A 27,738-nucleotide genomic window follows, 5' to 3' on the forward strand; every position below is an offset into this window, starting at 1 on the left:
ATATAGTTATGATTATGTAAATTATTAATTCAAGGAAAATTAACATTTTAAAAACTGCAGGTGTATTATTATGTATTTTCAAAGTAAAATTAAGTTAAAAATCAACATGATTAATATGATTTGTCACTTACTCCAGATGCAGTTAACCAGTCAGGACATGTATGGTTTCTGCTTCTTTACTTTACAATGGGATATGCTAGGCTAACGTTATGAGGAAGCACTGCACTTTCCCCAAACTAATCCCCATAAATACTTACCCAAAAACATCTCTCAACCTCTTCAAAACAAATCCTGGGGTATATTTCACAAAGAAGGATTTTGCAATTAGCCAGATAACTCAAGCCTGAAGATGAGGACTGTCCAATAGGAATGTCAACTCTTTTCCTATTGGACAGGCTTGATTTTGAGCCTAAATTATCTGGCTAACTGAGAAATCCTGCCTCGTTAACCCCCCCCCCAAGATCTTCATTTGTTTCAGACAGACACATTGATGTGGTTTAGAACATGGTATGTCTTACTTTAGTCTATAAACACAAAAATAAACATCTCCGCAGGTAACCAGAACCACTTTTACCTCAGCGCAATATGTGTATATATAATATATCATTCTGCACAAGACAACCAAATGCAGGGCTACGTGAATTCCTGAATGCCGTAAGGTACCATTTGGTACTTGGAAGTTAGAGTCTCTGCTGTGGGAGTGGGAGCTGTTGAAGCCAGGGCTTCAAGAAATCGACATTGAAGGTTAAAAAAACTACCTTAAAAAGATTTAATGTGAAAAGGTTGTGTTTACTTGTTTCCACAGTGAAAGCAGCACTTATCAAGCATGTTAGCTAGTTGCGTATGGCATGGCATTAGTTAGCGAGTACAAAACGGTCAACAAAGACAGAGAAAAAGCAAACAAAGCTTGCCTCAAAGTCACTTCTTATCAGTATAAATTTATTTGGAACAGCTGTTGATTTTCAGATATACCGTCTACAAACTTTCTTGTGATCATCATCACGATTAAATTATCAGTGCAAACACAAAGTTTTTGATGAGGCTGATGCTGGATTCTTTCCCATTCCACCATAAATGGTGCCTTTCTAGTGACGTTCTAGCATCTGTACAGGCACCAGGATGTTACTGCCGCACTATTTAAGGTGGAAGGAAAAAATCGAAGAAGCTAACTTCAGCTTTGAGACAAATAAATAGAAATTGTGCACTAACATTTGCAAAAAATATCATATTAAAGTTTATTTTCTGTTGAGAATATGATGCATAACTGCATAGCAACTCATATTGATTCTTATATAATACACTTAAAGATTAATGACATCATCTACAACTTAAATAAGCTGCTTTCAAATGTAAAATATAATATGATAATAGAAGGCTGCAGCTTTATATGTTGTATGTTGTCATAGCGACATCAAATCTTCACATCATCACTTCTTGTTTTGCACACTAACATACTAGACTCTTACACTATTAAAGATAGTACAAAGTGTATTTCTTCGTTTTAGTATTTAGTATACAATTAGGACACGGTGTATAGTTTTGTGCAAAAGTTTAAACACCGCTGGTTAAATGACATGTTTTGTTGATTTTCTAAGTAAAAATAAGTGAAAACATCTTCCCCGAATACGTTAAATTCAGCAAATAAACAGTAATTAAAATAAAATAATGTGAAACTACCATAGTGAAACTGGCCTGACCATATCAGGATTTGAGTAAAAAGGAGAAAAACAAAAACATTTTCTTACAGTTCATAATTATAGCATGAAACTCTGTTTTCTTGTGTTGGATGATCAAGTCTCCAATACCTGAAAGTGCACGACCTAAATAGTCTACAAACACACACACACGCACACAAACACACATGCACACACACACACACACACATCTGTGCAGAAAGATAGGTTTGATAGGCGAAAAATGACTTGGTTAACGTGAGCGGGGAGGTTTCTGTAATAGGCTATTCCATATTCCATTACCCAGCTGCTCTCTGAACTGCAGTCAATCAGAAGACCATTCTCATCTGATGGAGAGAGAGAGAGAGAAACTGGACCAGTCACAGCCAAGCTGACTCGTCCACAACAAATCAGCCTGAAGTGCCGGGCTGTAAAAATGGATTATTACTGAGAAGTTCAAAATGTTGTTCCTGCCCTGGTTAAAAGACCTGTGTGTGCATGTGTGCGTTTGCATGTGTGTGTGTGCATGTGTATGTGTGTGTGTGTGTGTGTGTGTGTGTGTGTGTTTAACTTTTTACAACTAAAAAAGACCAAAATCATGTAATCATTTTTGGTTTTAGGTTGTATACATATATATATATATATATATATATATATATATATATATATATATACACACAACATAAAACCAAAAATGATGAGATGATTGATATATACATATGTATACATACTCCATAATTATTAGCACTGTTTGTAATAGTGGGTAAAGAAAAGTTATTAAAAAATGTCTTTGTGGTTAATTAGCTCAATCTCACACTAAAAATATTAGACAAAAATGCAGATACACTCAAAGCTACCTTAGGTGTTTGTTGGCAGGAAGCTCTATTTTTGACAAATCTTACCATAGAAAACTACTCCAGTCAAAGTTCTAGTAGCATCTGGTGAACTGTTTTTAGATGAAAGAAAAGACTTTCTGGTAAAACTTCCAAGTAGTTTGTAGGCATGGCAATGGAGTGTAATTGTAGTTTTGGAGACTTGGTAGCTCCAAAATGCTACGTCTTCTCCAAATCTCCAGCCCTGATCCTTGGAGAAGTGACTACTGCGTCACCTCAAGAAGAGCAGCCACTTCACATGTCACTCAAATGGACTCAAGTGAAATATAAATGCCAATAATTGTGACACCTGTGTTTTATTTTCAAAAAATATTTTATTTAATAAGAGTTTTCGTTTTCTTAGACCAAATTTAATTTAATTAATGCTTAGATTTCTCTCATATTTTCAGTGTGAAATTGAGGTAATTAACCTCAAAGATATTTTATCATGACTTATTTACTCATCTTTGGCAATAATTATAGATTATCTAATTTATAAGACACATTTTATTATTACATATAGATACTTATATATAAAACATATGAGTTATCTATATGACTCCATGTCCTGACATTGTATAAAATCTAACCCATGTGTGTATTCTGGAACAGCTCTCCTCTCCAGTGGTCCCTTGGCTCCTCCGTTTTCTGTCCCATGAAATGATTTTGCAAATTCAGGAGGCCCCGAGGCCACGGCAGCTCCAGGACGCTTTCAGGGCTGGATAATTGCTTCCGTTTTCGTGGTAATTCATCGCTTGCATATGCCAACTAATACATCAGTGACAAAACGACAAAACCCACTCTGCCTTTCACGCCACCCCTGAGGAGTCCTTCTTTCCAAACGGAGAAGAGAAAAACGGCAGATGACAAACGAGCACGTTTGGGCCTTTATGAATGAATTATGTCTGTGAAATACCTGCAGCGGCTGCACCTGTCAGCCGATATCTACGCTAATCTGAGGACAAAATATTACCGTTTTGATATTAAAAGGAGGTGGGGGCCAGATCAAGGCAAAAAAATTAATAGAGCAATCAGCTATTAGAATGTAATGTCAGATCGTGTCAGTTTCTTCCCTCTGCACACCCACTCCCCCCACACCCCTCACCCCCCCCAACACACACACACACACACACACACACACACACACTTCAATATGCCCCTTTTCAGTCGTAAGATTAGGATTATTGTGACAAGACAAAAGTGCCCTTTGTTATTCCAACAGCCATGTCAGCACCCCCACTTTTCATCATGAACACGTCCATACACAACCGGTACAGCAACTCTGCATAAAGCTCTTGTTAGAGGCTGGATTTATCATACTTTAACCAATGGAAGTTAAAAAGAGTGTGAAATAACTTGATGAATTTGATAGGGCTGCTATGAAAAATACAGTAGAAAATTACAGTAGTACTGCTTATATATGTGTATCAACTTTAATTTTTGCTCATCTAATTACAGAATGATTACCTGATATAATAGCATACTATTACAGCACATTATTCTCTTATGTACTTACACATTATACATGTATTTATACATGTAACTGCCATTGCTGTGAAAATGCTATTGATTTAGATTCATGGCATTAGAAAATTTAATTTAAATGCAAAAATCTGAATTTGAATGTCATTATTTTCAATCTTTATAAGAACATCTGATATGAAATACAGAACTGAAATTGAATTTTAGCCCCTTACATGGCAAGGCCCCACTGGTGACCCCAAAGTTTTATTGCACACTTTTTTAACCTACGAATAGCTCAACCAGTTTGCCCTAAAGTCCCTGTAGTTACTGAATGACAAGCCTTAGTATGTAATAAACCTGGGATTTTAAGGGGTTAAGGTTCACAAGAGAGCAGTATAAAATGTGAAACTGAGTTTAAAGGTTGATGTACAACTGAATGTCTGAAATTAATCTCTAAAAAGCATTCAGTTTTTCTGTCAATTCATTTCAGATTCACTTTCGAAATAACATCTGGGTTTCTTGCAGGCAAAAGCAGTAGAACACTGAATCTCTTACCTGCTCAACCCCCCATCCAAGGGAACCACCACAGGACCACCAGTAACCAGTGATGTAATCAAGTGATGTACCACTGTCAGCACTGCAATGGCACTGAAATAATAATGATAAAAGATTATTAGGCACATCTGTGGTGCCCAGTTGACAGGCTTACTGCTAGAGGCATGTACAAAATACATTCATGCTACATTTTACAATCACAATTTACCAGCTGTTCCACGCCACTTCTGTTATAAGACAAGCATTATTATCTGCCTGCAAGACATGCAGATGTTATTTTGAAAGTGAATCTGAAAATGTATAGTTAGCTAAATAGTGGCATTTCCTGTGCACATGCAGTGTAATAGTTTCATAATGGAGGTGATTACACACCTCCTGTCACCTCCTTGTTGGAAAAACAGCAGTTTATCCTATTACACATATGCAATTACAAAATATGCTGAAGCAACTAAAAGTGACTATATCACCAATGGTTACGTTGTTGTTGCATGTGTTGTTAATGTGTAACTAAACAGCAATTACAGATACCTTTTAAATTTTTAATTGTACAATGTAATGTTTGTGTTTTTTCTTTGACACATTTACTGCTATAACCAAAAATAGATGCAATTAAAGGCACTTCTAGAATAAATAGCAGTCATTTAGATGGATTTGGTACCTTACATAGGTCTATATAGTAATATACACAGCTGGTTTAGCATTTTTTTAACCACATGTAATGAACATGTAACCCATGTAAGAATAACTGAAGTGAATGCCCTGTCGTGCTCATACACCAGCAGCATGTAACAGCTGTTTACAAAAGTACAAAAACTGTTTCTGAAATTGCTATATACTCGCTCAAGCACATTTTCTCTCTGATCTCTAACAGTTTTCCAGTCAAACCATTGGAAGACCATTTGAAGATGTAATAGAAGGTTCTTCTATCTCAAATTGAGTTCAAGAGTCATTTAAGAGCCTGCATTTATTCAGTTCTCTTATTATTTCTCAGAGACCCCAGAACCAGGACGCAGGTCTTTGGAGAAATACAAAAAAAGTACAGGTAGGTCAAGGAGAAGATGCAGGAAAATAGACAGAAAATAGACTGAGAGTTTCTCTCCTCTGGGGAAAACAGTCTTCTATGTTCATTTCACTTAGGGCTGCAGGATGTTCACCTACCAAGCAGTGCAGGGAAGGACAGAGGACAGAAGAGGTCTCATCTGGTCTCAACAAATACAAACTTGATTTTATGCTTTTGTTTTTCAGGTGAATATTAAAAAAAGAAAAGAAAGATCTGAAATTCAGCAGAATTAATTAATTCAATTAATTAATTAGTGCATGCTGACTGCAAAAAATATATATGATCTGATAAGTGATGTGGTCAGCCATTTGACTGTATTTGTAGTTGGAGTGTTGTGTGAAATGTTGGGCTTTGGCGCCCTCTGGCCTGAAGTGGTGAAGCTACACAGCCGACTGGCTAGTTATCTCTTCTGTATGTCTGTATGTACTGTATGTCCAGAGTAGCTCAAATCCAGTAAAGGTGTTGTTACTACAGTAAAAGTTCAAAAAACTCCTAAAGTGCTGAGTTTTTAGAACATCTATGTTTTTAAAGCTATATTCTGCTCTTTATTTGGATCCTTTTGGTCTAAAATAAAGGTGCAAGAGGTGCGAGCAACAGTAAACACACTCTTAAAAATTATGGTTCTTCAAGGGTTCTTTAGTAAAGAAAATGGTTGTATATGGAACCATGAATGCTCATTGCATGATTAAAGGATTCTTTGCATCGTTAAATGGTTCTTCAGGTTAATGGAGAATGTGATGTAGATGGTTCTATACAGAACCTTTTTAAAAAGGGTTATTTCTATCACCGAAAAAAGCTCTTATATTGTTATGATGTCAAGCCTGTAACAATAGAAAAACCCTTTTGGTGCTATATATAACCAAAGGTTTCTATATAGAAAAGGGTTTTATATAGAACCTTTCAAAACACACTCTCCATCAATCTGAAAAACCTTTTCATGATGCAAAGAACCTATTAATCATGCAAAGGGTTCTTTGAGTGTTCATGTTCTTGAGTGTTCATGTTTAAAGAACCCATGAAGAATCTTTTTAAATTGTGCAGTACAAGAAAATAACTAAATATGAACTAAATTTAGTAAAAAGCAGATTCCATCCTCACTAATATACTTCAGTATAAGTAAAAGTTCAAGTTTTTTTTTCAAAAAAAAAGTTCAAACTGATCAATATTTTACTAAAGTAACTGCAGTAACTGAGTAAAGAGAAGTAGTGACTGCTACCACTTCATAGGTCTTGATATTATTAATTCTAGGAATGTTTATGAGCAATGTGCCACCAACACTGCCATTCTGCACATTAAATAATCAGTAAAAAAAGCCACATCTTTTTTTTTTTTTTTCATGCTAAACTCCCAAAGTCTGATACATAAAACTGAATAGTAGATAAAGACAGATACAATTAGAGACTGTTGCACCATCTAGTGGCTGTATTTGAACATTGCACACTGGGCGTTAATGGTCCTCTGCTTTTTTATAGTTTGTTTTGATATAGTCCTCCTGAGAAACCTCTCACTAGCAGCCACAGACAACTGTGAGGGGGACACAGTTGTCACTACAGTTTTCTTTCAATGTTTACTTTTATTTTGATTTTTTTTTTTGGTAGAACTTTTAGATATCCTTTTAAAAGAACAAAAAATATTTATTTATACAGCTTACAACAAAAAAAAACAAAATTAGACTGTCCTTTGTCAACATAAGTATTTCATGAAATAATAAAAACAAAAACAAGTAAATTAAACAAGATACATGTACAACCTTTTGCTTTTCAGTTTATATCAGAATAATATCTGTATCATAATATCTGTATCAGCAGCTCATTTTATTACTATTTTTTATTTGACTTTGCATTTGCCTGATACTCCAAACTGATACTTGATGACTTATTTGTTGTCCTTCAGAAGAGCAGAGCGTTTAGGCAGTGCTGTTTACTGTACTAAAATATCTGCCTTTTGTTCATTTTATTGCATTTATAACTCTCTACCAATAAATATTTCTCTGTAATGCTAATCCAGGTAGATTTAGTCCAAGTTTCCACAATTTATAAATGTGTGTGTATCAGCATCCACAGGTACATTCGTATGCAAAAGTTTGGGCACCCTGGTTAAAGTACATTATTTTTGTTGATATTCTAAGTGAAAATAGGTTAGCACTTCCTCTACAGAGAAGATACTTCTCCACATTTTAATGCACAATATTTTTGCTGAAAAAGTAATACATAAAATGCTGTCTGTGCAAGTTATGGCACATTTTTTCCCCCAGAATGTTAAACTTAGCAAATAAGTACTAGTAAACTGGGCTCTAAATTGTACAAAAAAAATCTTATTGAAGTGTTTTAAGTGTTGTGACCAAATGCCCTTTGACCAGGGATGTTCACACTTTTGCATACGACTGTATGTACATGAAATGTATTGGCATCCCCATATCAGTGCATTCCTTATCAAAATAACTGTATCAGTGCATTCCTTATCAAAATACCCGTAAAGTATTTCTTTGGTTCTCTTTACCTTTTCCTTGTGTATCTGACACACAGCAATATTAAGGCATTCTTGTGTCGTGGTACTACAGAGCCATGTTTTCTGTCTCCAAAGACCACTGAGACTTCGTTCAGCCTCAGCTGAGGACACAGGAATGACCAGCAGCCATCTGACTTGCCTTTCTTCCTGATTAAACAGGGCATGTACTTCCGGATACATTTCCTGGGGAACGCTTGTTGCTTCACTGCTGGACTGTATATTATAGGCTACTTAGATCTAAACAGATCTATATGTACTTTCAAAGATGCTTTCTCAATACGCACCACATCATCTACCACTTCTGTTAACAGCACATTTTCCAGATTCATTATTATATGTAACCCTTCCTGCTCAAATCGTTTCTCTGAATTGCATATCCACAACATCAAGTACTTTAAAAAACTGTGCTCTGTAATACTCAGATGGTGATGCTTACAATGAAGTTATGTTTGAAAAACCATTAGACTCTCAGAGTCGTCAGCCACGAATAGACTCCGAGTGCCTGCCATGGCAGAGTCAAAGAAATGGCTCTTTTGGAGTCGGCAACCAATCACTATTAGTGCATTTGCATGGTCAAGCAAGCCTTCCAGAAAATTTTTGCTCGCTTAAAGTAGCAATATACAAACACATCCTACTACGGAAGTTATAGTTAACCAGGTCACAAATACATGGTGGTAGTGGTGGTATCTTTTTTTAGCTATGTAGCTAGCTAGCTATCTGCCCTGAGAACAAAAACCTATGCTGATGGGTCAAAACTGGATGCTGATGCATCTCTGACTGAACAGTTATGTTAGCCAACAGTACATCCACCATCTGATAATTGCTATAATAGCAAGCTACTACTAGCAAGTTTTTTCCTGATTCCATAGTAGTTGCTATTTCACATGTTCCTACTTTTTTGTCACGCAAAATCTGCTAGCCAATTGAACCTATTCTCTCAAACTCCCACTGACTTCATGCAATGCATTTGGTCTGGTTCGTCCTACACTGCTTAACTATGATTGGCTGTTCTTATTTTATTCTTATTTTATCTTATTTTATTTTAAATATTTTTCTTCAGTGATTTGTGATTGCCAATCACATGTTCAATTCAGGAAACAATGTGCAAAATGTGCAGGGGACAGAACCACTTGACAGTGAGTGCGGAGGTCATGCCACCTGCATCCCCCACATCTTCTACGCCCTTGGTATCAGGTTTTAAACAGTGCTAGCGCTGCTCACCATATATTTCTGATCCTGCACTGCTCTGCACTCCACTCTACATTTTCTTCATGATTTGGGTTACAATAAGCAATGTCTAGAAACAGTACAAGAAAGAAAAAAGAAAACTAAAAACAAACAATATTTCTTCACAGACCATTCTAGAAAACAGAATGAAGCTGAAGTTGGCTTCTTATTTGCCTGTTTTTAATTCGAATTTTCTCTTCCAGCTTAAAAAGCAGATAATTACAAGGACTATGTTGATCTATTCAATATTCAAGATAACATTAATTGATTGTAGTAATAAGCTAAATATATGCAAAATCATCATTTATAGGGTACTTTCTATAGGGTGGTGGCTGTTCTAAACACTAACCCCTAGGGTTTAACAAATCATTTAAGAAATTTTAAGAAATGTTAAACTTCTTTTTTTTCTTTCAAAGTGAAGTTGAAAGATCATGAGAATAATAAAAAAAAAAACTTCAAACTTTAATTTTCTTGTCACTATTAGAACACACAGTTTTAGTCCATAGGCAGAGTCTTATTTTAGCCACACCCCTGTGTTTTAGAGCAGGAAGTGAGACTGCATCCCTGTTTCTCATGGCCACCTGGTGAGTACTTAGATCCTGTTGCCTTGAAGTAAATGTGTCCCAAAGTCTGAAAACCAGGGTGTAACATTAAGAACTGTCACTACTGAAATCCATATTTTATGCAATTAAATGAACTTCTTGTATTTTAATGACACATAAGTAGGTTACCCATGTCATGAACACTAATACACCCCCATATCATGACAGACACTGGCTTTTAAACTTTACACTGGTAACAATCTGGATGGTCCTTCTCTTTTTTGGCCCAGAGAACACAACATCCATTATTTCTAGAAACAGTGTTAAAGGTTGACCTGTTTTGTGATATATGTGACATATGCCTTAAGCCATGCATAATACAGTCTTAACTTCTTTTTGTGGATGCAGTGACAAATGGTGATTATTAACATATTCCCAATATATTCCCAAGGCCCTGTGTTGGTATCCATCACCATGCCGTCTGAGGGATTAAAAGTAATGAGCATTCATGTGTGGTTTTCAGCTTTGCCAGAGATTTCTCCAGATTCCATGAATCTTTTGATAATATTATGCACAGTACTGGGTGAAATACCTAAAATCCTGCAATTGCTTGTTGAGGAATGTTATTCTTAAACCATTTTGTATTATTTGCTTATGCATTGTTTGGCAAAGTGGTGAGTCTTGACCTACCCTTGTTCATAAAAGACTAGGCCCTTCCTGGATGCTCATTTTATATCCAAGCATGATTGCAGCCCCTGTTTAAGATGCTTTTTGAACATTTCACTACATTGCTAGTCTTTCCCAACTTTTTTAGAATGTGTTGCAGGCATCAGTTTCAGAATGATCATCTATTTACAAACAGCAATGAATTGGATAAGGTAAAATATTAATTATCTAATCTTTGTTCTATTTTTTGTTTAAATACAGGTGAAAGTTCCTTAACAAATCACTGCTTTCTGTTTTTAAGGCATTTCACATACTGGCCCAACTTTTTTGTAAGTAATGTTTGTATAGAGGTAAATCCCAAGAACTTCATTTAGTCCCCAAACTTGAAGTGCTTGGAAAGCATTCTGACACTCTGACACATGATTTATTACTTGTGAAAATATGAAACTTTCGTGTGTGAAACACAGAACTTTGGGTGCATACAACTAATCGTTCAGCACCGAAAATATAGTCTATAATGGTTATCTGCATGCCTGAGGGTAAAGTAAGTGCATGCTTGACATTGAGGGGACACTTAGACATTCCTGGGATGGTTTATGTCTGGTTTACAAACTCATCTCCATCATTTTTCTTTTATCTGATCCTCCAGGCTAGGTCTACTGAATTCCTCATTAGTCCATCAGTCAAAGCTAGGAGCCAAATGCATGTTTTGTCAGTCAAGGTTCAAATGAGAAGGCTTTATGTATTGATTTTTTTCAGTTAAGCGTGACCTGAGTGGGTGTAGTGCTAAAAAGCAGTTTAGAAGTTTGCAACTTTTTGATTAATACTTCATCATTAATGAAGAAGCTAAAAGATTAAGCATGTCAGAGTGGATCCTTAGAGTTATTGCTATCAGTCTGCTCTCATTTTTTGTTTTCCCTTTAGCAACTTGAAGAATTATTTCCTAACCAGTTACTATTCTATATCAACAGATTAAGTTATGCACTTATACTAATCATTATTTATAAAGCACTTTTAGATAACAAATCTTTAAAAAATGCTTTACACAGGGAGATAAGTAAAGTACAAGCAAACACTTTTCACAGAATTACTTGTCTTGTTTCAGTGATATACGTGTGGGGAAAATATTAACAAAATGTAAGAAAATTAATTTAAAGGGCTCAAATCATTTTGAAATAAAAGAGTTTGATGTATTCTGTAAACATTGTTAAAGCCTCAAAACATACTATTCACTCCTCAGTTCATACAGTCTACCTATGGAAACTAAGTTGCAAAAACAGCTGCAAAACACCTGTTTTGAATTTGGTGTTTTTGTGATGTCAGTAACTTAAGCTTGAAATTAACATTTTCATAAGATTAACATCCAGAGTGAAGTTATAATAGAATTAATATCCTGACTGAAGTTATAATAAGACAAATATATATATAATAACCTTAGTCTATTATTACTCTATTATTATGATGTAATAATAAAATTAATATCCTTAATTAAATGATATAATGGATGTCCAGTATTTATATTAACATTAGAATGCATTTCAAATGTAGTGATCAAATCTCACTGCAGATAACTTTACAAAAATAACTGCAAATAGATAATCACGGTATATTATTTATCATGTAATATCTTCTTGCTGTATTTATTAATGCATTTTGGTATACATTTATAGTATGTAAAACTAAATTGTCAGAAGTTCCCAACCCTGCCCTGCATATTTTTGAGTTTTCCTGCCAAAACACACTCACTTCAACTAAGGAAGCGTTTGGTAATTAGAGCATTAGCTGGATCAGGTGTGTTGGGAACAGAGAAAACACTAAAATGTGCAGGGTAGGGGGTCCTCCAGGACCAGGGTTGGGAACCTAATGACTCAAACAATGTAGTTTTGCATACTATAAATAGGGTTGGGAACCACTGGTATGAGTTATTACTGCAGTTAATAACATGACAAGTGATTCCAAACTTTGAAACAATGGTGTATATCCAGTATATGATGAATGATAATACAAAAACATATTTAGTTTTTATCCTCAAATCAGAAATCTCACTGGCCTATTTGCCTCTGTCCATGTCTGTGTGTTGTTATAGTGTTCAGTGTCGTCGTCTGTTGGCTATAAGTAAATAGACCTGTTTCCTCAGTAGTCTAGTTAAATGTGTTGGGACAGATGGAAGTTTAAAGTGCTGTTTATCTCTGACTGCTCCTGCTAAGAGCTTTGATGTCAGACACCTTCTGCATACGACCTCAGTGACTTCTGACCCTGAGATGCTGCATTTAGCTCACAGAATTGATCCCAGTGGACACATTTCTCACTACACTGTGTGTTTGCTGTGATGAAAACATCCAGAGTTGAGGCTGATGATGATGGATCCAGTGTTAGCAACGCTTCTAGACCCATGGAAACTGATAAGTAATTGCTCATGTATGCATTTTAAAGTACCAATCAGGATGTTTTAGAGGTTAAAACATCAATGAAACAGTTCGTCAGTGGAATAAAGTAAACAGAGATCAAAATTATGTCCTGTATTACTATGACCATCATTAACACTGGAATTTCTTGCAGATGCACAATTACAATTAGAGATGGATATAGAAACCAAGCTGCAACAACAAGCCATTTTGAACTGACTGTTATAATGTCACCAAAAAAATGCAATTACATATATTTGCCTATTCAGCAAATTTAGATAAGTGTACATTACAAAATACAATATAAAAAATAGTAAAGTTAATTAGTTGAAACATTAACTTCTTGTCTAATCTTGTCTTTGCACTGCTATCAGTTGAATATAGGTAAAAAATTTGCAAATCATTGCTGTCTGTTTTTATTTACATTTTTCTTACTGTTAGCAATAGAAAGTTAAATTAGCTAACTAATGAGCTTACTCAGACCAACCTAGCTGAGGGCAAATGTGTCCCTTTTGAAAAATCTGTGAGTGGCTACTTGTGTAATGTAGGTTCTATTAAGCTGCAAGGCCTGTGGAAAAAATTTAAACGGAGAATAAAACTGACATGTCAGTCAGCAGTGAGGCAAAGTAAAGCGCAGGTGTGAGAAATGATGTGATCTGTTTAGTATGAGCGAATGGAAAATGTAATTCAGTCCTCAGCAAGATCGGACTTACTGAAGGTGCTCAGATGTTCTTCAGGAGTTCACTAGCAGCATGCTGAGCTCATGCTGAGAAAAGAGGAACAAGTTAAAGTCCTGTACATCACATATTGACAGTTTATGTACTCATGAAACTCTGAATGCATGCTCTAGATTTTGTGAATGGATGCATTCGGAAATAATTACACGCATCTGTAGGTGTTTTCGCATGTCATCTTCAGGAATTTATGTTTCCATCCAAAACTCACCTTCAGAGCTTATCCAGATGTCTTCCTCTCAATTAATACTCGGCATTTCCAGATACATGAAAGTGCTGTTCTATCCTCAGATCATGCAGCTGAATAGAGTGGATCATGGGGCATTATTCTGTTTTCCTTTAGCTGTTCATCATGCTCTTCTATGCTGAAGCGTTCTCTGGCAACATGTGGCTGTATATCAGAGCATGTTGGCACAGAGCGAGTTGGAACATCAGCAGAAGGAGCTGAATCATGTCAGAAATTCCTTACTGCTGGCTCACCTCAGCCTTTCAAGTGCCATTTATAGTAACAGAAGATTCTGAGAGTCAAGTATAATTAATAGACTACTATTGCTAACTACTACTATTATTATCAAGTTATTTCAATATTTTCTATTAATATCCCACCATGCTCTGCAGCATGTATAAAAATACTAAGCAGCCTCAGCTGGTCTCAATTCTGGATCAAGATAGCAAGAGGAAAAGATAAAAGTGGCTTTGAAAGAGGGTTCACTATTAGGTTATGGAAGGCAGAAGCTCTAGTCACAAAGACTGCTCAACTGGTTAGTGTTTCAATAAGAACAGTGACTAAAGTGACATCTGCATTTAAATCTATGGAAAAGATATCAGTACATGGGGTTGGAAATGGATGTTTAAAGTGCTGATTCAACGATGGTGCAAAAAATCATGGGCACTGACCTACAGAAATGTGAAAAAAGTGACATGGTCAGATGAGTCATCCTTCAAAATATTCTCCACAAGTGGGTGAGTGCATGTGTGACAGACATGCATAGTACAGGCCTGAATGCTTGGGTCTGGTGGTTCTGTTATGTAGTGGAGGGCATTTTGTTGGCATAGTGTAGGTCCACGTGGCCCCTAAAGCTGGGCATACACCAGTGGGTAATCGGGACAATTCCCAGTGGGCTGATATTGTTTTGGGTTGGTAACTGTAAACTAATGCATAAACTCACATAGGTTTATACATGCTCAGACAAACTATAACTGTCACATCCATGTGCATCCAAGAGTCTTACCTGTTTCATTCAGTATAATGTCCTATTGTAAAGATATCAAAAAACAAGATATGGTTTGAGTTGTAAACGAACAAGTCAAATCATGGGTTGACAGCTATATTGATGTCTGTTCCGTTCAGAACTTCGGCTTAGGGTTGCCAGATTGCTTCTATAGTTTCCAGTTAAAAATTGTTCTAAACCTGCCAAAATGCACAGAGCTTGCACAAAGTCATCAATGTTTTCAGAGTATTAAGATTGTTTTAATATGTTTTATATGATAGGACCCCTGATCCCTCACAGTCAGAGAGGCTAATGAATAGCAATAATATTACAAGCATAACTATTCCTTATACACATTTTTAAAACTTGCTTACTTTTGTAGGCTTTATTGTTTATTCCAGTTTACTACTGTTGCAGAATTTTGTACTGTCAGTTATGCCATGTGAACAGGATAATCATTGTATTAGGCCAGTTTGCACATCCATTACATCAATAATAAACTGGGTATGTTAACCACTGATGTCAACTGTAAACGATGTGGATGGGTGGGGCAACAGCCTCCTCTCAACAGTGGTGACTAAAATGTATATCAAAGTTTTCATAACTCAATGTATTTGGAGAGAATTTAGACCTATCCAAATTTCAGTTGCATTATTAAGTAATGTAGTTAATAATTTTATGTACATTTCTAAAACCCACCAAAATTACAGTAAAACGGGCCAAATTTTGTCCACCTCCAAAGCCCTTTTCCCCCACAGAATCCAACCAAAATCCATCCAACTGGGTGGGAACCGGCCCAATCTACACTCAGCTATAGAGGTATGTGTCATTGCAAATCAATACAGTGTTAGTCTGAATGATCTTCTTTATCCTATGGGGAATCCTGACGGGGTGTTCTCTAAGGTATGTTGGTCTGTTTATACATTACTATGGTTCTTCAGTCAAAGGTGTGTCAGAACCTGTTCAAAGTCAATAAAAAACACACCTTGCTTACAGTATAAGAATGAATAACATTCTTCACTACACTCTCCATAATGAATTGCTTTTATAAGCTGATTTCTTCATTGTATGACATACTGTTTCTATAGAAAATGCTATACAAAGGCACGTCACATAGTTGAAAAAAGTATTAGCAGCCATTGTAAAGCCCATTTTTTTGCCATACTTTTGTCTGCATTTACAGATAACAGGATGTTAACAGTTTGAGGAAAGAGTGTGATGATTTAGGTTTGCAGTTTTCACAACGCTAATTGGTGGCCTTTGTTATTGAATGCCAATAAATATATCGATGCAAAGCAAAATTTTAGATGAACAAAATAAATTTTTACATGTATTCAAATCTCAAAAAGCTCTGTTCTATTTTTTACAGTGTAGAATAAAAATGTAGAAGACAAATGGCATATGCTGATGGCTGAAGTAATGGAGGAAACTAAAAGACCCAAAGTATTGCCTTTTAGTTACTAATGTTAGGGTTAGGCAATGGTGTACCATTACTCAGCTACAGTATTCCACAAGTCGATGGAGGTCCTTAAAAATGCTTGTGTGTGTGTGCATGCATGTGTAAGCGTCAGTAAGCCAGCAGATGTGCCATACACTGGTTTAACCTCCGTCCCACCTCTCTCTCTCTTTCTCTTCTTTCTCTCCCTGAGCTTGGAGTCTCTCCTATATCTCATCTTGTGTTTATTGGGTTTTTTCTCTCACACGCAATGTTAACAGGGAGAGCAGAGAACGTTTTGTAGCGTCTGATCTTGTGTCAGCTTTATTTCTGCATTTCTGCTGAAAGTTCATATATCTAGTACAGCATCACAAGAGGTGAGTAGCAAGAGTCTAAATGTGTTATTGATTAAACATTATGTAATTTTTGCTATTAATTATCAACTTTAATTATTCACAGGCATATTATGCAGACTCTTATATCTTAAGGCTTAGTACTGTTGAATCCTTACTATGAATTATTCTGTAACAGATGAATTATTCAGTATCTACTATGACACTAATGTGTAATTTCTGCATTTATGTCAATGTTTAACCTTTGTTCATGATCACAGTTTTGTTTGCATTTTATCAAGTATTTATTTTTGATTGTAGTTTTATTGATATGTAGTTATTTTTATTTTTAGTTAATCACTTTCTTTATGGGCTTGGGTCTCTTGAGTGGAGTTGCCAAGTTAATTTATTAGGTATTCTGGTTTTTGTTTTCCACTGAGTAGTTATTAGGATTTGTTTGTGACTCTGAGTGCAGTTTTTAATAATGAATTTTTCTAAGTTAAGAGCAGGTTATTTCTACTACTTCATCATGCATGTTTTTGTGTGTGTGTAGGCTCAATGCGGCTGTGTGTGCGCTTGCTGGTTTTGCTGTTCGGGCTGCAGTGTGTTTGGACTCAGCAGGAAGAGTATGATGAAGAATATGAAAATGAAGGAGAAGAAGAAGAAGAAGTGAGGAATGGCAGGAGCAGAGGCAAAAGCAAACTCGTGACAACCAGCATAACACCGAAAAACAATGCACAATGTAAGAGAAATACCACTTATCAAAAAATCAAGCATATCACATCTAAACCTCATAATGAAGCGTAATCAGCTAAACTGTTTCGAACAGTGTCTGTGTACTGATGAAACTACAGCTCTGCTGCTGTGTCCTAATTAACCTATTCATCCTCCTCCCATTCTTTCATAACTACTGTTGCAAGGTTGGATTGCTGACTGAAATTCTTTTCAGTTTAATGAGAAATTGTAGACTTTGTAGACTCTTCATCAACATGCATAAATGCAAAGTGCATTACTGATTTTAAATGTTCTTTACTTTGTATCTGAAAGATTATACTGTTAGGATAAATGGTGTAACCTTTTGCTGCTACAAATTAGTTGTCATTTCCAATCTACCAAGTTTTGATTAGCTACAACAATATAATCCACCTCTGTAGCATACAGTAGCAATGTTATGTGGCTAATCTAAACTCCAGCCCAAATTCATTGGTTTAACTGGCAACATTCTACTAAACTTCAAAATATCAACTGTATGAAAAACAGCATTTGTGGGCAGAGCATGGATAGGTCAGTTGCATACTAAACAATAATTCTCACTGACTTTGAGCATGTAGTATATTGCATATTCACAAGTGCCAAAAAACTTCAGTATGGATACACAGAGTCAGTTGATTTTTGAGTCCAGAGTACTCCATGATGCAACGTGAAGCATAAAGTGTGGGGCTACTCTCAGCTCTCAGCAAAACATGTATAAAAAGAATGTTTAATGACAATCAAAAATTAATGAATGAGTCTTCAACATAATGTTTTTTACTCAGTCGGAGCTCCAAGGTAGCTTAAGCTTGCAAATTGATATATGTTGACATAGCAACATCTTGATATCACTGTTAGTTTTGCATGCTAACATGCCAGAATCTTACAGTTGGTACAAAGTATATAAATTATAGTGTTAGTGTTTAGTATAGAATTAGGATACAGTATACAGTCATATGCAAAAGTTTTGTCAATTTATTATTTTTTAAATTTATTTTCTGAGTGAAAACAACACATCCTTTAGAGGGAATGAATTAGACATTTTTAGGGCACAATTTCTATGTTGGACACACTGATAAAAAATAATGCATATAATATTAAATGTGCTGTTACTTTTGCACAGGCCACATTTTGTTTTTCTTTCCAGTATGTTGAATTCCTCAAATAAATATTACTTAGCATTACAATGGTCAAAAGCATGTTCTCTTTGGAGAATGTGTTAACTTCTTTTCAAAATAAACAAAACATTTTGAATAAACATTTACATATGACTGTATATTTAATAAAGCTTCAGCTGTCATTGTAAATGCTCCAAAGCACAACTAAAGCTCTTAGTCCAGATCATATGTGGTAATGCTTGAAGGTGCTTTTACCAGCTCTGTGTAATTATCACCTCTGGATTATGGGGCGTGTAGGATGCTGATTAAACTGTGGAATTTCTAGCCTGTGCAAGTCACTGGAAATGGCCAGAAGAGTTGATTTTATCTACACGGCTTCTTGTTTCTCCTGCTTTCCAAGGCTTATGAGTTTTATTCATGTTTCTCTGCCCTGGGGGTAGTTTCCTGACTGCCATGTGCATGCTCCGTCATATATGTGATTTATTGAAGCCTGTAGTTCATTTACCCACTCCTGCAGTGAGTGTGCTATATTACATGATACATCTTACTGCAGCCTAGATATTAAAGAGCATTTGGAGGTCACTGCTTTAGCCCAGAGGTTTGAACTTCGTTTTGGGTTCATCCAGCTGCCTTGTCACTTTAATGGCTGCACAGGATCTGATTCAAGCAGTAGTAAATCATAAATCCAGCGTGTTTCTTGTTTTATTTGATCTGTCTTCAGCACCTGTGGATGAGGACTGCTCTCTGGAGCTGGCATTTTTGTTGGACAGTTCAGAGAGTGCCAAGGACAACCACGGCCAGGAGAAGCAGTTTGTAGCTGACGTGATCGAACGTGTCCAGAACATTCGGCTCCAGACTGGACGTGGTTTGAGTTTTAGGTCCGCCCTCCTCCAGTATAGCAGCCATGTGATCCAAGAGCAAACCTTCAGCCAATGGAGAGGTGTGGCCAACTTCAAAGCTAACATTGCTCCAATGTCCTACATTGGGCAAGGGACATATTTGACGTATGCCATCACAAACCTCACTAATTTGTACCTGAAAGAGTCAGAGGCAGGCAGTGTGAAGGTAGCCATTTTACTGTACGATGGCCAGTCACATCCAAAAAACCCTGATATATTCTCTGCTGCGGCTGATGCTAAGAACCAAGGTGTTCGATTTTTTGCCATTGGTGTCACACCTGCGGCCAATGAACCTCCAAAAATGGCCCAGTTGAGGCTTCTGGCCAGTTCACCCTCATTGCGCTATCTACATAACCTCCAGGACAAGGGCATCGTGGAGAAGATCATCAAAGAGCTGGTGAGTACCATGAAGGCTCAATAAGTGTTAACCCTTAAACACTTACTACGCACTTATTAATCTTAAGGCTTCAGAAACTACTATGAAAATAATGTGTAAGTTTTGCACTTATGAGATTAAGAAATTAAAGTGTGGATCCACATACATACCCTGAGAGGGGTTAAAGGAATAGTCTGGCAGGAAAAATCTAATTTATCCAATTTTCCCCCTTATTCCAAAAATAGTCAATCAGCAAAGACTAGTTTTGTGTCTAAAGTTTGTATCTTTGTATCTCCAGTTTTGTACTGGAGCTAACGAGTAACAGAAACTTACACTCACCAATTAGCAGTGTGCTAACTGCATGTATCATGTATAAATCATTGCACTTAAACTAGAGGTGTAACAATGCACAAATTTACCAATACAATACATGCTGTTTTTGCATGATACAATATACACAATACAGAAGTAGAAAACAAATGCTAACATAACTTTTATATAACTTTTTCTTTTCTGTTTATTTTTTTTCTACTTATCAAGTTTGTCTCTTTTTGATTTTCTATGATGGCTTAATCACTCCCGGCAAACTGTGTGATCTAGAACTCTCTGCAACTGAGTGTTGCTGCAAATCAGAAGCTATAAGCATCTCTGTAGAGTTATTTCTTTCGCCAGCTCAGAATCAGCACCGGGGTCGGGCAAAATACTTTGAAAAAGTAATGATAGGTGAATACTGAATGGTTGACAGTTTTCTTCATTGTATTATTCTGGTAATTCATTTCATAACAACAAACAAAAAAACAAAAAAAAATTGTAACATTTTTCTCTCTCTCACTGCTTGCTTCAATCCACTGCTGCTCCCATAATCCCCCGAGCATATACAGTACAAATACAACACCGATGCTAAACGTAGCACTTGCAAACATGTCCACTACTGAGAAGATTATTAATTTAATCATTCCTTTAAAAGTGCTCAGTATAACCGAGATTAATAACTGATCATCACAGTGATTTATCAGTCTACTCAGGCTTTAGAAGGAATTTCAGTGTTTGTAAAGAAGTGCCTGGTGGGATTGTCTGATGGAAAAAGTTTCAGCTAGTGGGGAAAATTAGTAAAAAACATACATTCTTCATTATTTGCAATGTTTACCTTTACCTTATTGTTATGTTAACTGAGATGCAGAACTAAAAACTGCAAGTCAGGAGAGCTTTTGGATAACTAAAAAGTTTGAGGTGAGTGAATTCTAGTATCCCTAAGTTGTGTTATCTTAAGAAAAACAGTGTAATCAGTTACCTTAGAATTTTAAGTTGAACTGACTTTGATATTTACCAGTGTTTGCAACATCTGACTTTTCACCAAAACTGTTCTTTTAGGGTAGGTATGTCAAACTAGGTTTCTTCCAGACCACAGTTCTGCTTAGATTACTATTTTCCCTCATCTAACTCTCTAAATTCAGTTCACGAAGGTTAAGTAACTGATTTGAATCAGGTGTGCTTAATGAGGCAGAACACTGAAGTCTGCAGTGCTGTGTCCCATGAGGACTGGAGTCTGACACATGCATTGAGGGGTTTCACTAGCCTGAACAGAGAGGATGTTTTTGTGAGATGTGGGATTCTCTTATAGGGCATTAATAAATCACACTCTCATGGTAGTTTGGTACATAAGGTCTAGTTGCATATTTAGGTGTTTGGCCTTTTCAGCCAGGCTCAAATGTTGACCTTACCTTGGGCCGTGTGTAAGGTTTCACAAAATGCCACCATGGGAGATCGTTGAAAGTGTTAGCACAGCTGCTGAATTTTCTACTTTGTTATGTCATAAGGGAAGCATTACAAGATTTTACTACTGTTTTCTTGCTTTGAAGGGGAGAAATTATTGCTGTGTTTGATTTGGAAAAGTTTGACTTGTTGTGAAGATGACTGAGGGGCTTTCTGAGGCCCAGATGTGTTTGCTTCTGGGGCGGTCCTGGAGGGTTAGGAGCACAAAGCAGGTTTTTGTGTTTTTTCTGCTCTACAACTTGGATCATCTGATAATTCTCAAGCTCTTCTTATGCTGATATGTTCCAAAATCACAGGAGGTTTGGGGCTGGAATCGAAACTCTGAGAATCTTTGGCCTCTTTGGCCTACAGTTGTCCACCAGCTAGCTTCTAAAATTGGGTGTCCATTAGTAGGATGCAGATTATTCAAAGTGAAAAATACCAGTCTCTTCCAAACCATTTGAAAATATTTTTTTTCAGTTTGTGCATTCCACTGTAATTAAACTGTATTCTGGTTCTAAAATCTGAGCCACAGTCAAAGCCGTAAATGCACACATTAAGTGAATTATGTATTATAGGGCCCGTATCCTACAATTTTCTTATATTTACTTATTTCCTTGATAGCAAATATTTGTGGTTTTATTTTCACTATAATTTGTTTTCACATAACCATTTTCCAACCTTCTTTTATCCTTTAAAATTAAACAAGCTGTTTTCGTTACTGTGCCTTTAATCATCTATGTAAATGATCTGTGTTCTGATCATTTACATTTACATTTACAGCATTTAGCAGACGCTCTTACCCAGAGGGACTTACAAAAAGTGCTTTGTCTATCTAGAGAAAGTATCTTTGCTAGTTACAAATAGGTTAGAGAGAAAGCTAGTCAGAGCTCAGATACTGTCAGAAACAAAAGTCCATGTTGATACCTAGAGAAAAGAAAAGAGTTAAACAAGGTGCAATGCAATACATCTCAATAAGTGCAGTACAATACATTACAATAAATACTTGGTGCTCACTTAAGTGCTGTATAAAGAGATGTGTCTTTAGTCTGTGTTTGAAGACAGCGAGAGACTCTGCTGTTTAGACAGCGAGTGGGAGTTCGTTCCACCACCTTGGTGCCAGGACAGAGAAAAGTCTCCATGTTACCTGATAAGAGCGACCCTCCAGATAGGACTTGAACCACTTCCATGCAGAGCCAGTGATTCCAAAGTTGGTGAGGACGTCCAGAAGGATTGTATGGTTGACTGTGTCAAAAGCTGCTGAGAGGTCAAGAAGAATCATGAAAGATGACAGTTTGGCTGATCTTACTGACTGGAGCTTCTCGGTCACTGCTATAAGAGCAGTTTCTGTTGAGTGTTGAGAATTTTTGAAAGGAAAGAAAGATACCTGTCTGTAGTTGTTGACATCAGAGTTGACAAGCATGGGCTTCTTCAGGATGGGAAGTACTTTTGCAGTCTTGAAAGTTGATGGAACTTGACCTGATGACAAGGAGTTGTTTATGAGAAAAGTGATATAGGGCAGTAGATCCATGGAGATTGACTGGAGCAAAGTGGATGGGATGGGATCCAGTGGGCAGGTGGTTGGATTACTGGATTTGATCAGTTGTAGGACATCTTCTGTGGAAAGAGAAGAAAAACAGTTTAAGGGATTGAGAACAACAGGACGGGGTCTAGTGGAAGGAGTGGAGACAGAGGGAAAAGACTGGTGGATTCTATCAACCTTCTCCTCAAAGAAGGTGACAAAATCCTCGGGGGTGAGAGAAGAGGGTGGAGGGGGAGAAGGAGGGTTGAGGAGAGAGGAGAAAATGCTAAAGAACTTGCGTGGATCAGATGCTGATGCTTCCAGTTTCCTTCTGTAGAAAGATGACTTTGCAGCATTAACTCTAAGTGAGAACTTAGAAAGGAGAGATTGGTAGGAGTGAAGATCTGAGTCAAGCTGGGATTTCCTCCACCTTCTCCAGCCTTCCTTAGCTCTTGCCGGTTGCTGCGTAGGACACCTGTCAGCCAGGGGGCAGGTGGGGAGGATCTTGCTGGCCTGGAGGAGAGAGGACACAGAAAGTTAATCGCAGATGAGAGTGAAGAAAGGAAAACATCTGTAGCTGTGTCCAGTGAGAAAGAAGAAAGTGAATCAGGATGGGGAAGGGTGGTCAGGATAGTTGAAGTGAAAGACAACGGAGGAATGGAGTATAGGTTGCATCGAGTAGAACAGCACGAAGGGGTGAAATGGACAGGAGTAGCAGGGAGGGAGAGTGTGAAATATAGAAACTGGTGATCAGAGCGGTGAAGGGGAGTTACTGTGACAACCAGCGCAGAGGTAGGTCTGCTGAATATCAGGTCCAGAGCGTCAGAGGAGTCTAGTTGAGAGTGAGGGTGATCAGCTGCCCTGTATTGTGCCTCATTCAAAAAGTAGTCAGAGCTGAAACGTTACAACTTCAATGTGAATGGGCAAGATAAAATGCTGTAGGCTGAATGGGTGTAAATGTGTAAATGCATTGGTTTTCATGACATCACACAAACAGTTAATTCAGACAGGGCTGTTTTTGTTGCTTCATTTTCATATAAGGAATGCATGGATTGGTGGAGTGAACAGGAGGTTATAAAACTTAACATTTGCTGTGAGAGAGGGTGCCTAGCTATATATACATTTGCTGTGAGAGAGGGTGCCTGGTTACTTTTGCACCTCTGTTGCTTTACCAACTTTAAACATTAGCTAAAGTTAGCATTTTTTAACTATCTGTTAAATTTGTCAACATGCTAGCACAATACTCACAGTTGGGTTCTTTTGCGTTTACTTATAGACAGGTTTTCTGTATACAAATATTACTGGGTGTGCACACAGCCAGGGGCCAAAACCGATTGTTCACAAGATTGTAACATTAGTCAACTGTTGTATGTTGCAACATAGATTTTGCATTGTTTATAATTTTTAATTAATAAAATGCCTTTTAATAGTTGAATAGTTGTTTGTTTGTCTTTCTTTTGCATATTAATATAACATAGTGTAAAACATTCACTAAAAATAGTATTGGATACACACCTGGTCTCTTTAAACACCCCACTAAGTTTGTGATTTACTAAATCTCTAATAGGAGCTATCCAAATCACAAAAATCTTTACAGTTTGCTGACATGTCACGTCATGACAATTTATGCACTGTTCATTTTTAGGAGCCGTTATTTCAAGACCTGCATAGTGCACCACACAGGCAGCATGAAGCCATTTGAGATTTATCCATAATTGGCACAAACCTATGGTGAATACCTGGGCCATATGAACACGTATGGGAATCAGCTTGAGCTCCTTTTGCCAACTCTCCAGCTGCCAAATGTAACATATAGGGCCAAAATCTATAAATACTCACTGGGGTCTTAACAGCATATGTGGCCCGAGCTCCTTTTGCCAAGTGCTGAGTGTAACCCACAACTGGCCGGAGCCTGTGAATGCACACCTGGGCTGCGTCAGTACATATGGGAATCAGCCCAAGCCCCATAGGTAGAGCTCTACACAAAACTGTAGGTATGATATTTTGATAGGCCAAATCACACAAAGCTGAAGTCAGCTTCTTATTTGCTAGCTTCTTGTTCAAATTTTCCTTTTTCACCTTAAATGGTGCAACAGTTACATTCTAGCCCCTCAGGCCACTGCCCACTCAGGCACCATTTAAGGGGGAACGGGAAAATGCAAACAAGACGCTGGTGAACAGGAAGCTGACTTCAGACTCACCTAAATCACAGTGTCAGAAAATGCTACCACTATTAAAACTACAGTTTGGATGTGTTGATAGCTGATCACCCAATGAAAAAAACACTGCATTCAGATACACACAGATACTGCACAGAATTTTGCTGCCTTTGAGACCATCAGGACTTGAATCTGCCCTTTTGATGGCCTGGATCCATAATTTTCTGCAGTGTCTGTCATAGTGTTGTGATCCCCTCGGGATATTAACCATTCCCTAACCATTTTCTCTGCGGTTGGTGCAGTTTGCTGCACAACAGCTCCTTGTCATTGTTGCTTTATGAAGTGAAGGGAGCTGCTTTCTGCCATAAGGAGTGCCGCTTTCTGTTGTTTCTGCCCCCTAGTTGCGCGTGCATCTCCATGATGACGCTGCACAGAAACCTGTCTATGGAATCCTGTTGATGTTAATTTGATGACAACTAACTTTATATATGTTAGATAAAGTTTCTGCTTAAAGCTGAGCGAGTTTCACAGAAATGTTAATATTTTACCTAAAAAGCTGACGTTAATGCAATTTAAGTGCATTATAGCCAGCTAACGTTAGCTAACATTGGTTAGTCAGCCACACTCATGCCTTTTTTAAAAAAATGAGAAACTGTGAATGCACAAATGAAGGTTTGTCTTAATGGGAATATACTGTTGCTTACACAGTAGGTTAGAGAGAATACATATACAGAATTATACAGTATATAATGTATTTGTGCCTTGAGGAAGATCATTAACATTAAAGAGAAATTTCACTGATTCAACATTTATGCATAAATCAGTTGTTAAAATGTAAACAATCATCCACAGTGGTTTGATGTGAAATAGTTCATTGTAGTGATTTCTTTACAGTGTTAGTGATAGGAACTAGGGGTCATGATGTCTTCAACACAAATATAGCCATTTTATTTACTACCCAAAGTAATCAGTGAACCTACATGTGTCTTCTTGGTTTTATATGTAATGTTGATAATGGTAAAATAGTGGTAAATTAAAAAAAAAAAATCTTTGAGGACTATAGCCCAAAAGCTTACCTCAAAACTGTCATTAAACAATGTCTCAGGCATCAGGCAGTGTATTCTTAACCATTTCATGAAATAACTTACTGTGAGGCATTAAAAATTCCTATGACTTATTCATATGACCTAATTTCTATTACAAGTCCCTATCACCACTTGTGAACAACACTTTCTCTGTAAATTTATCTGGAAGATCATTTAACATCAAACCACTGTGAATGACTTTGCTAACATCTTTTGCCTTAATGGAGAAATTTTGAAAAATCAGTGAAATTCCCCTTTTGTGTACATAGCTGCAAGATACAAAATAAGGACTGGATTTCATGCGAAACATTAGTGGTGTTCACATGTTTTGTCCACAGGAAATTGAGGGCTTGTGGGGAAGGGGGTCCAATGAAACCAGTTTGGAAGTTGTGTGTGTGTGTGTGTGTGTGTGTGTGTGTGTGAAAAGGAGAGGCCTATTCTCACACGTCTCCATTATGTGTTTTCTTTATTTTACTGAATAATTACATCTATTACATCTATCAATACATTTCTGTAAGTACAGTTTTGTATATTTGAAACTTTGATAAACTTGTTAAAAAAGGTGTTTAAAAACATTTTATTTTGGAGGAGGGCAGTAAATTTGTCTGTGTCTGAAAGCAGCGGTGGCTTCCCAGGGGAGTGCTCTTGTTTGAAGTGAGTTATATGGGCTGTAGGATGTGAGATCCTTTGTTGTGGTGAGTTGTGACCTTTTAAAAGCACACAGCACATGCTGAGGAAACTGCTGCTGAGCGAATATTGGCCACTAACATCTCTTTCCAGAACTTTCTTCTAATCTGCAATAATAAAAACCACAAACCATCTGTGGATTCATCACAACTGTTTTTGTCAGTTCACTTTGGGCTTTGATTTCAGCCCCAGAGATAGATCTGAGGAGACAGATAAGTTGTTAATCTCATTATGTATTCATTTGCAACTTTGAATAAATCAGCGCTATAAATCTGAGCCAGTTTATTCTTGGACAACTAAGCAACATTTTAATGAGCCATGTAACTACAGTCCGAATCATATAATATGGAGAGTACCTGGAGAATCACAAGGGTTTTTTACTATTGAGTACAGTAGCTGTAAATGGGAAGAGATGTGTATTATGGTGTGTTGAGTTGGAGAAATGCTGTGCAGCCAGTGTGATCCTTCATGCTAAACCCAAAAGCTCAATTGGTTGTCTGCACATTAGCCATGCAAAAAGAGCTGTTGATGCAGGTGTTTAACATCAGGGCACAATCAAAAAGTTGATTAAAACCCTTGAACGTTGATCCACCTGTTCATATGTCAGCAGTGCACACTGGGTACTCACTCTGTATGTTCATGACAGGCCAAAAGTGTGTAACCAAGGAAAGATTTAAAAAATGTTATACTATTTACTTAATTTGAA

At 37.0% G+C, this 27,738-nt stretch overlaps 1 protein-coding gene across 1 annotated transcript in view; it reads left to right on the forward strand.

Moving 5' to 3' along the window:
- The first annotated feature begins 16,488 nt into the window (after positions 1–16,488).
- col28a2b (collagen, type XXVIII, alpha 2b) overlaps positions 16,489–27,738 on the forward strand; it is a 49,286-nt gene continuing 38,036 nt past the window's right edge. The window contains exons 1-3 of the mRNA XM_036571476.1: positions 16,489–16,729; positions 17,238–17,426; positions 19,274–19,848. Of these exons, the coding sequence (XP_036427369.1) occupies positions 17,243–17,426; positions 19,274–19,848 (759 nt within the window). The 5' untranslated portion in view covers positions 16,489–16,729; positions 17,238–17,242. The remainder of the gene's footprint in view (positions 16,730–17,237; positions 17,427–19,273; positions 19,849–27,738) is intronic.

The sequence above is a fragment of the Colossoma macropomum genome, unplaced genomic scaffold (assembly GCF_904425465.1).
Source record: "Colossoma macropomum unplaced genomic scaffold, Colossoma_macropomum, whole genome shotgun sequence".
In the NCBI taxonomy this organism is placed as follows: Eukaryota; Metazoa; Chordata; class Actinopteri; order Characiformes; family Serrasalmidae; genus Colossoma; species Colossoma macropomum.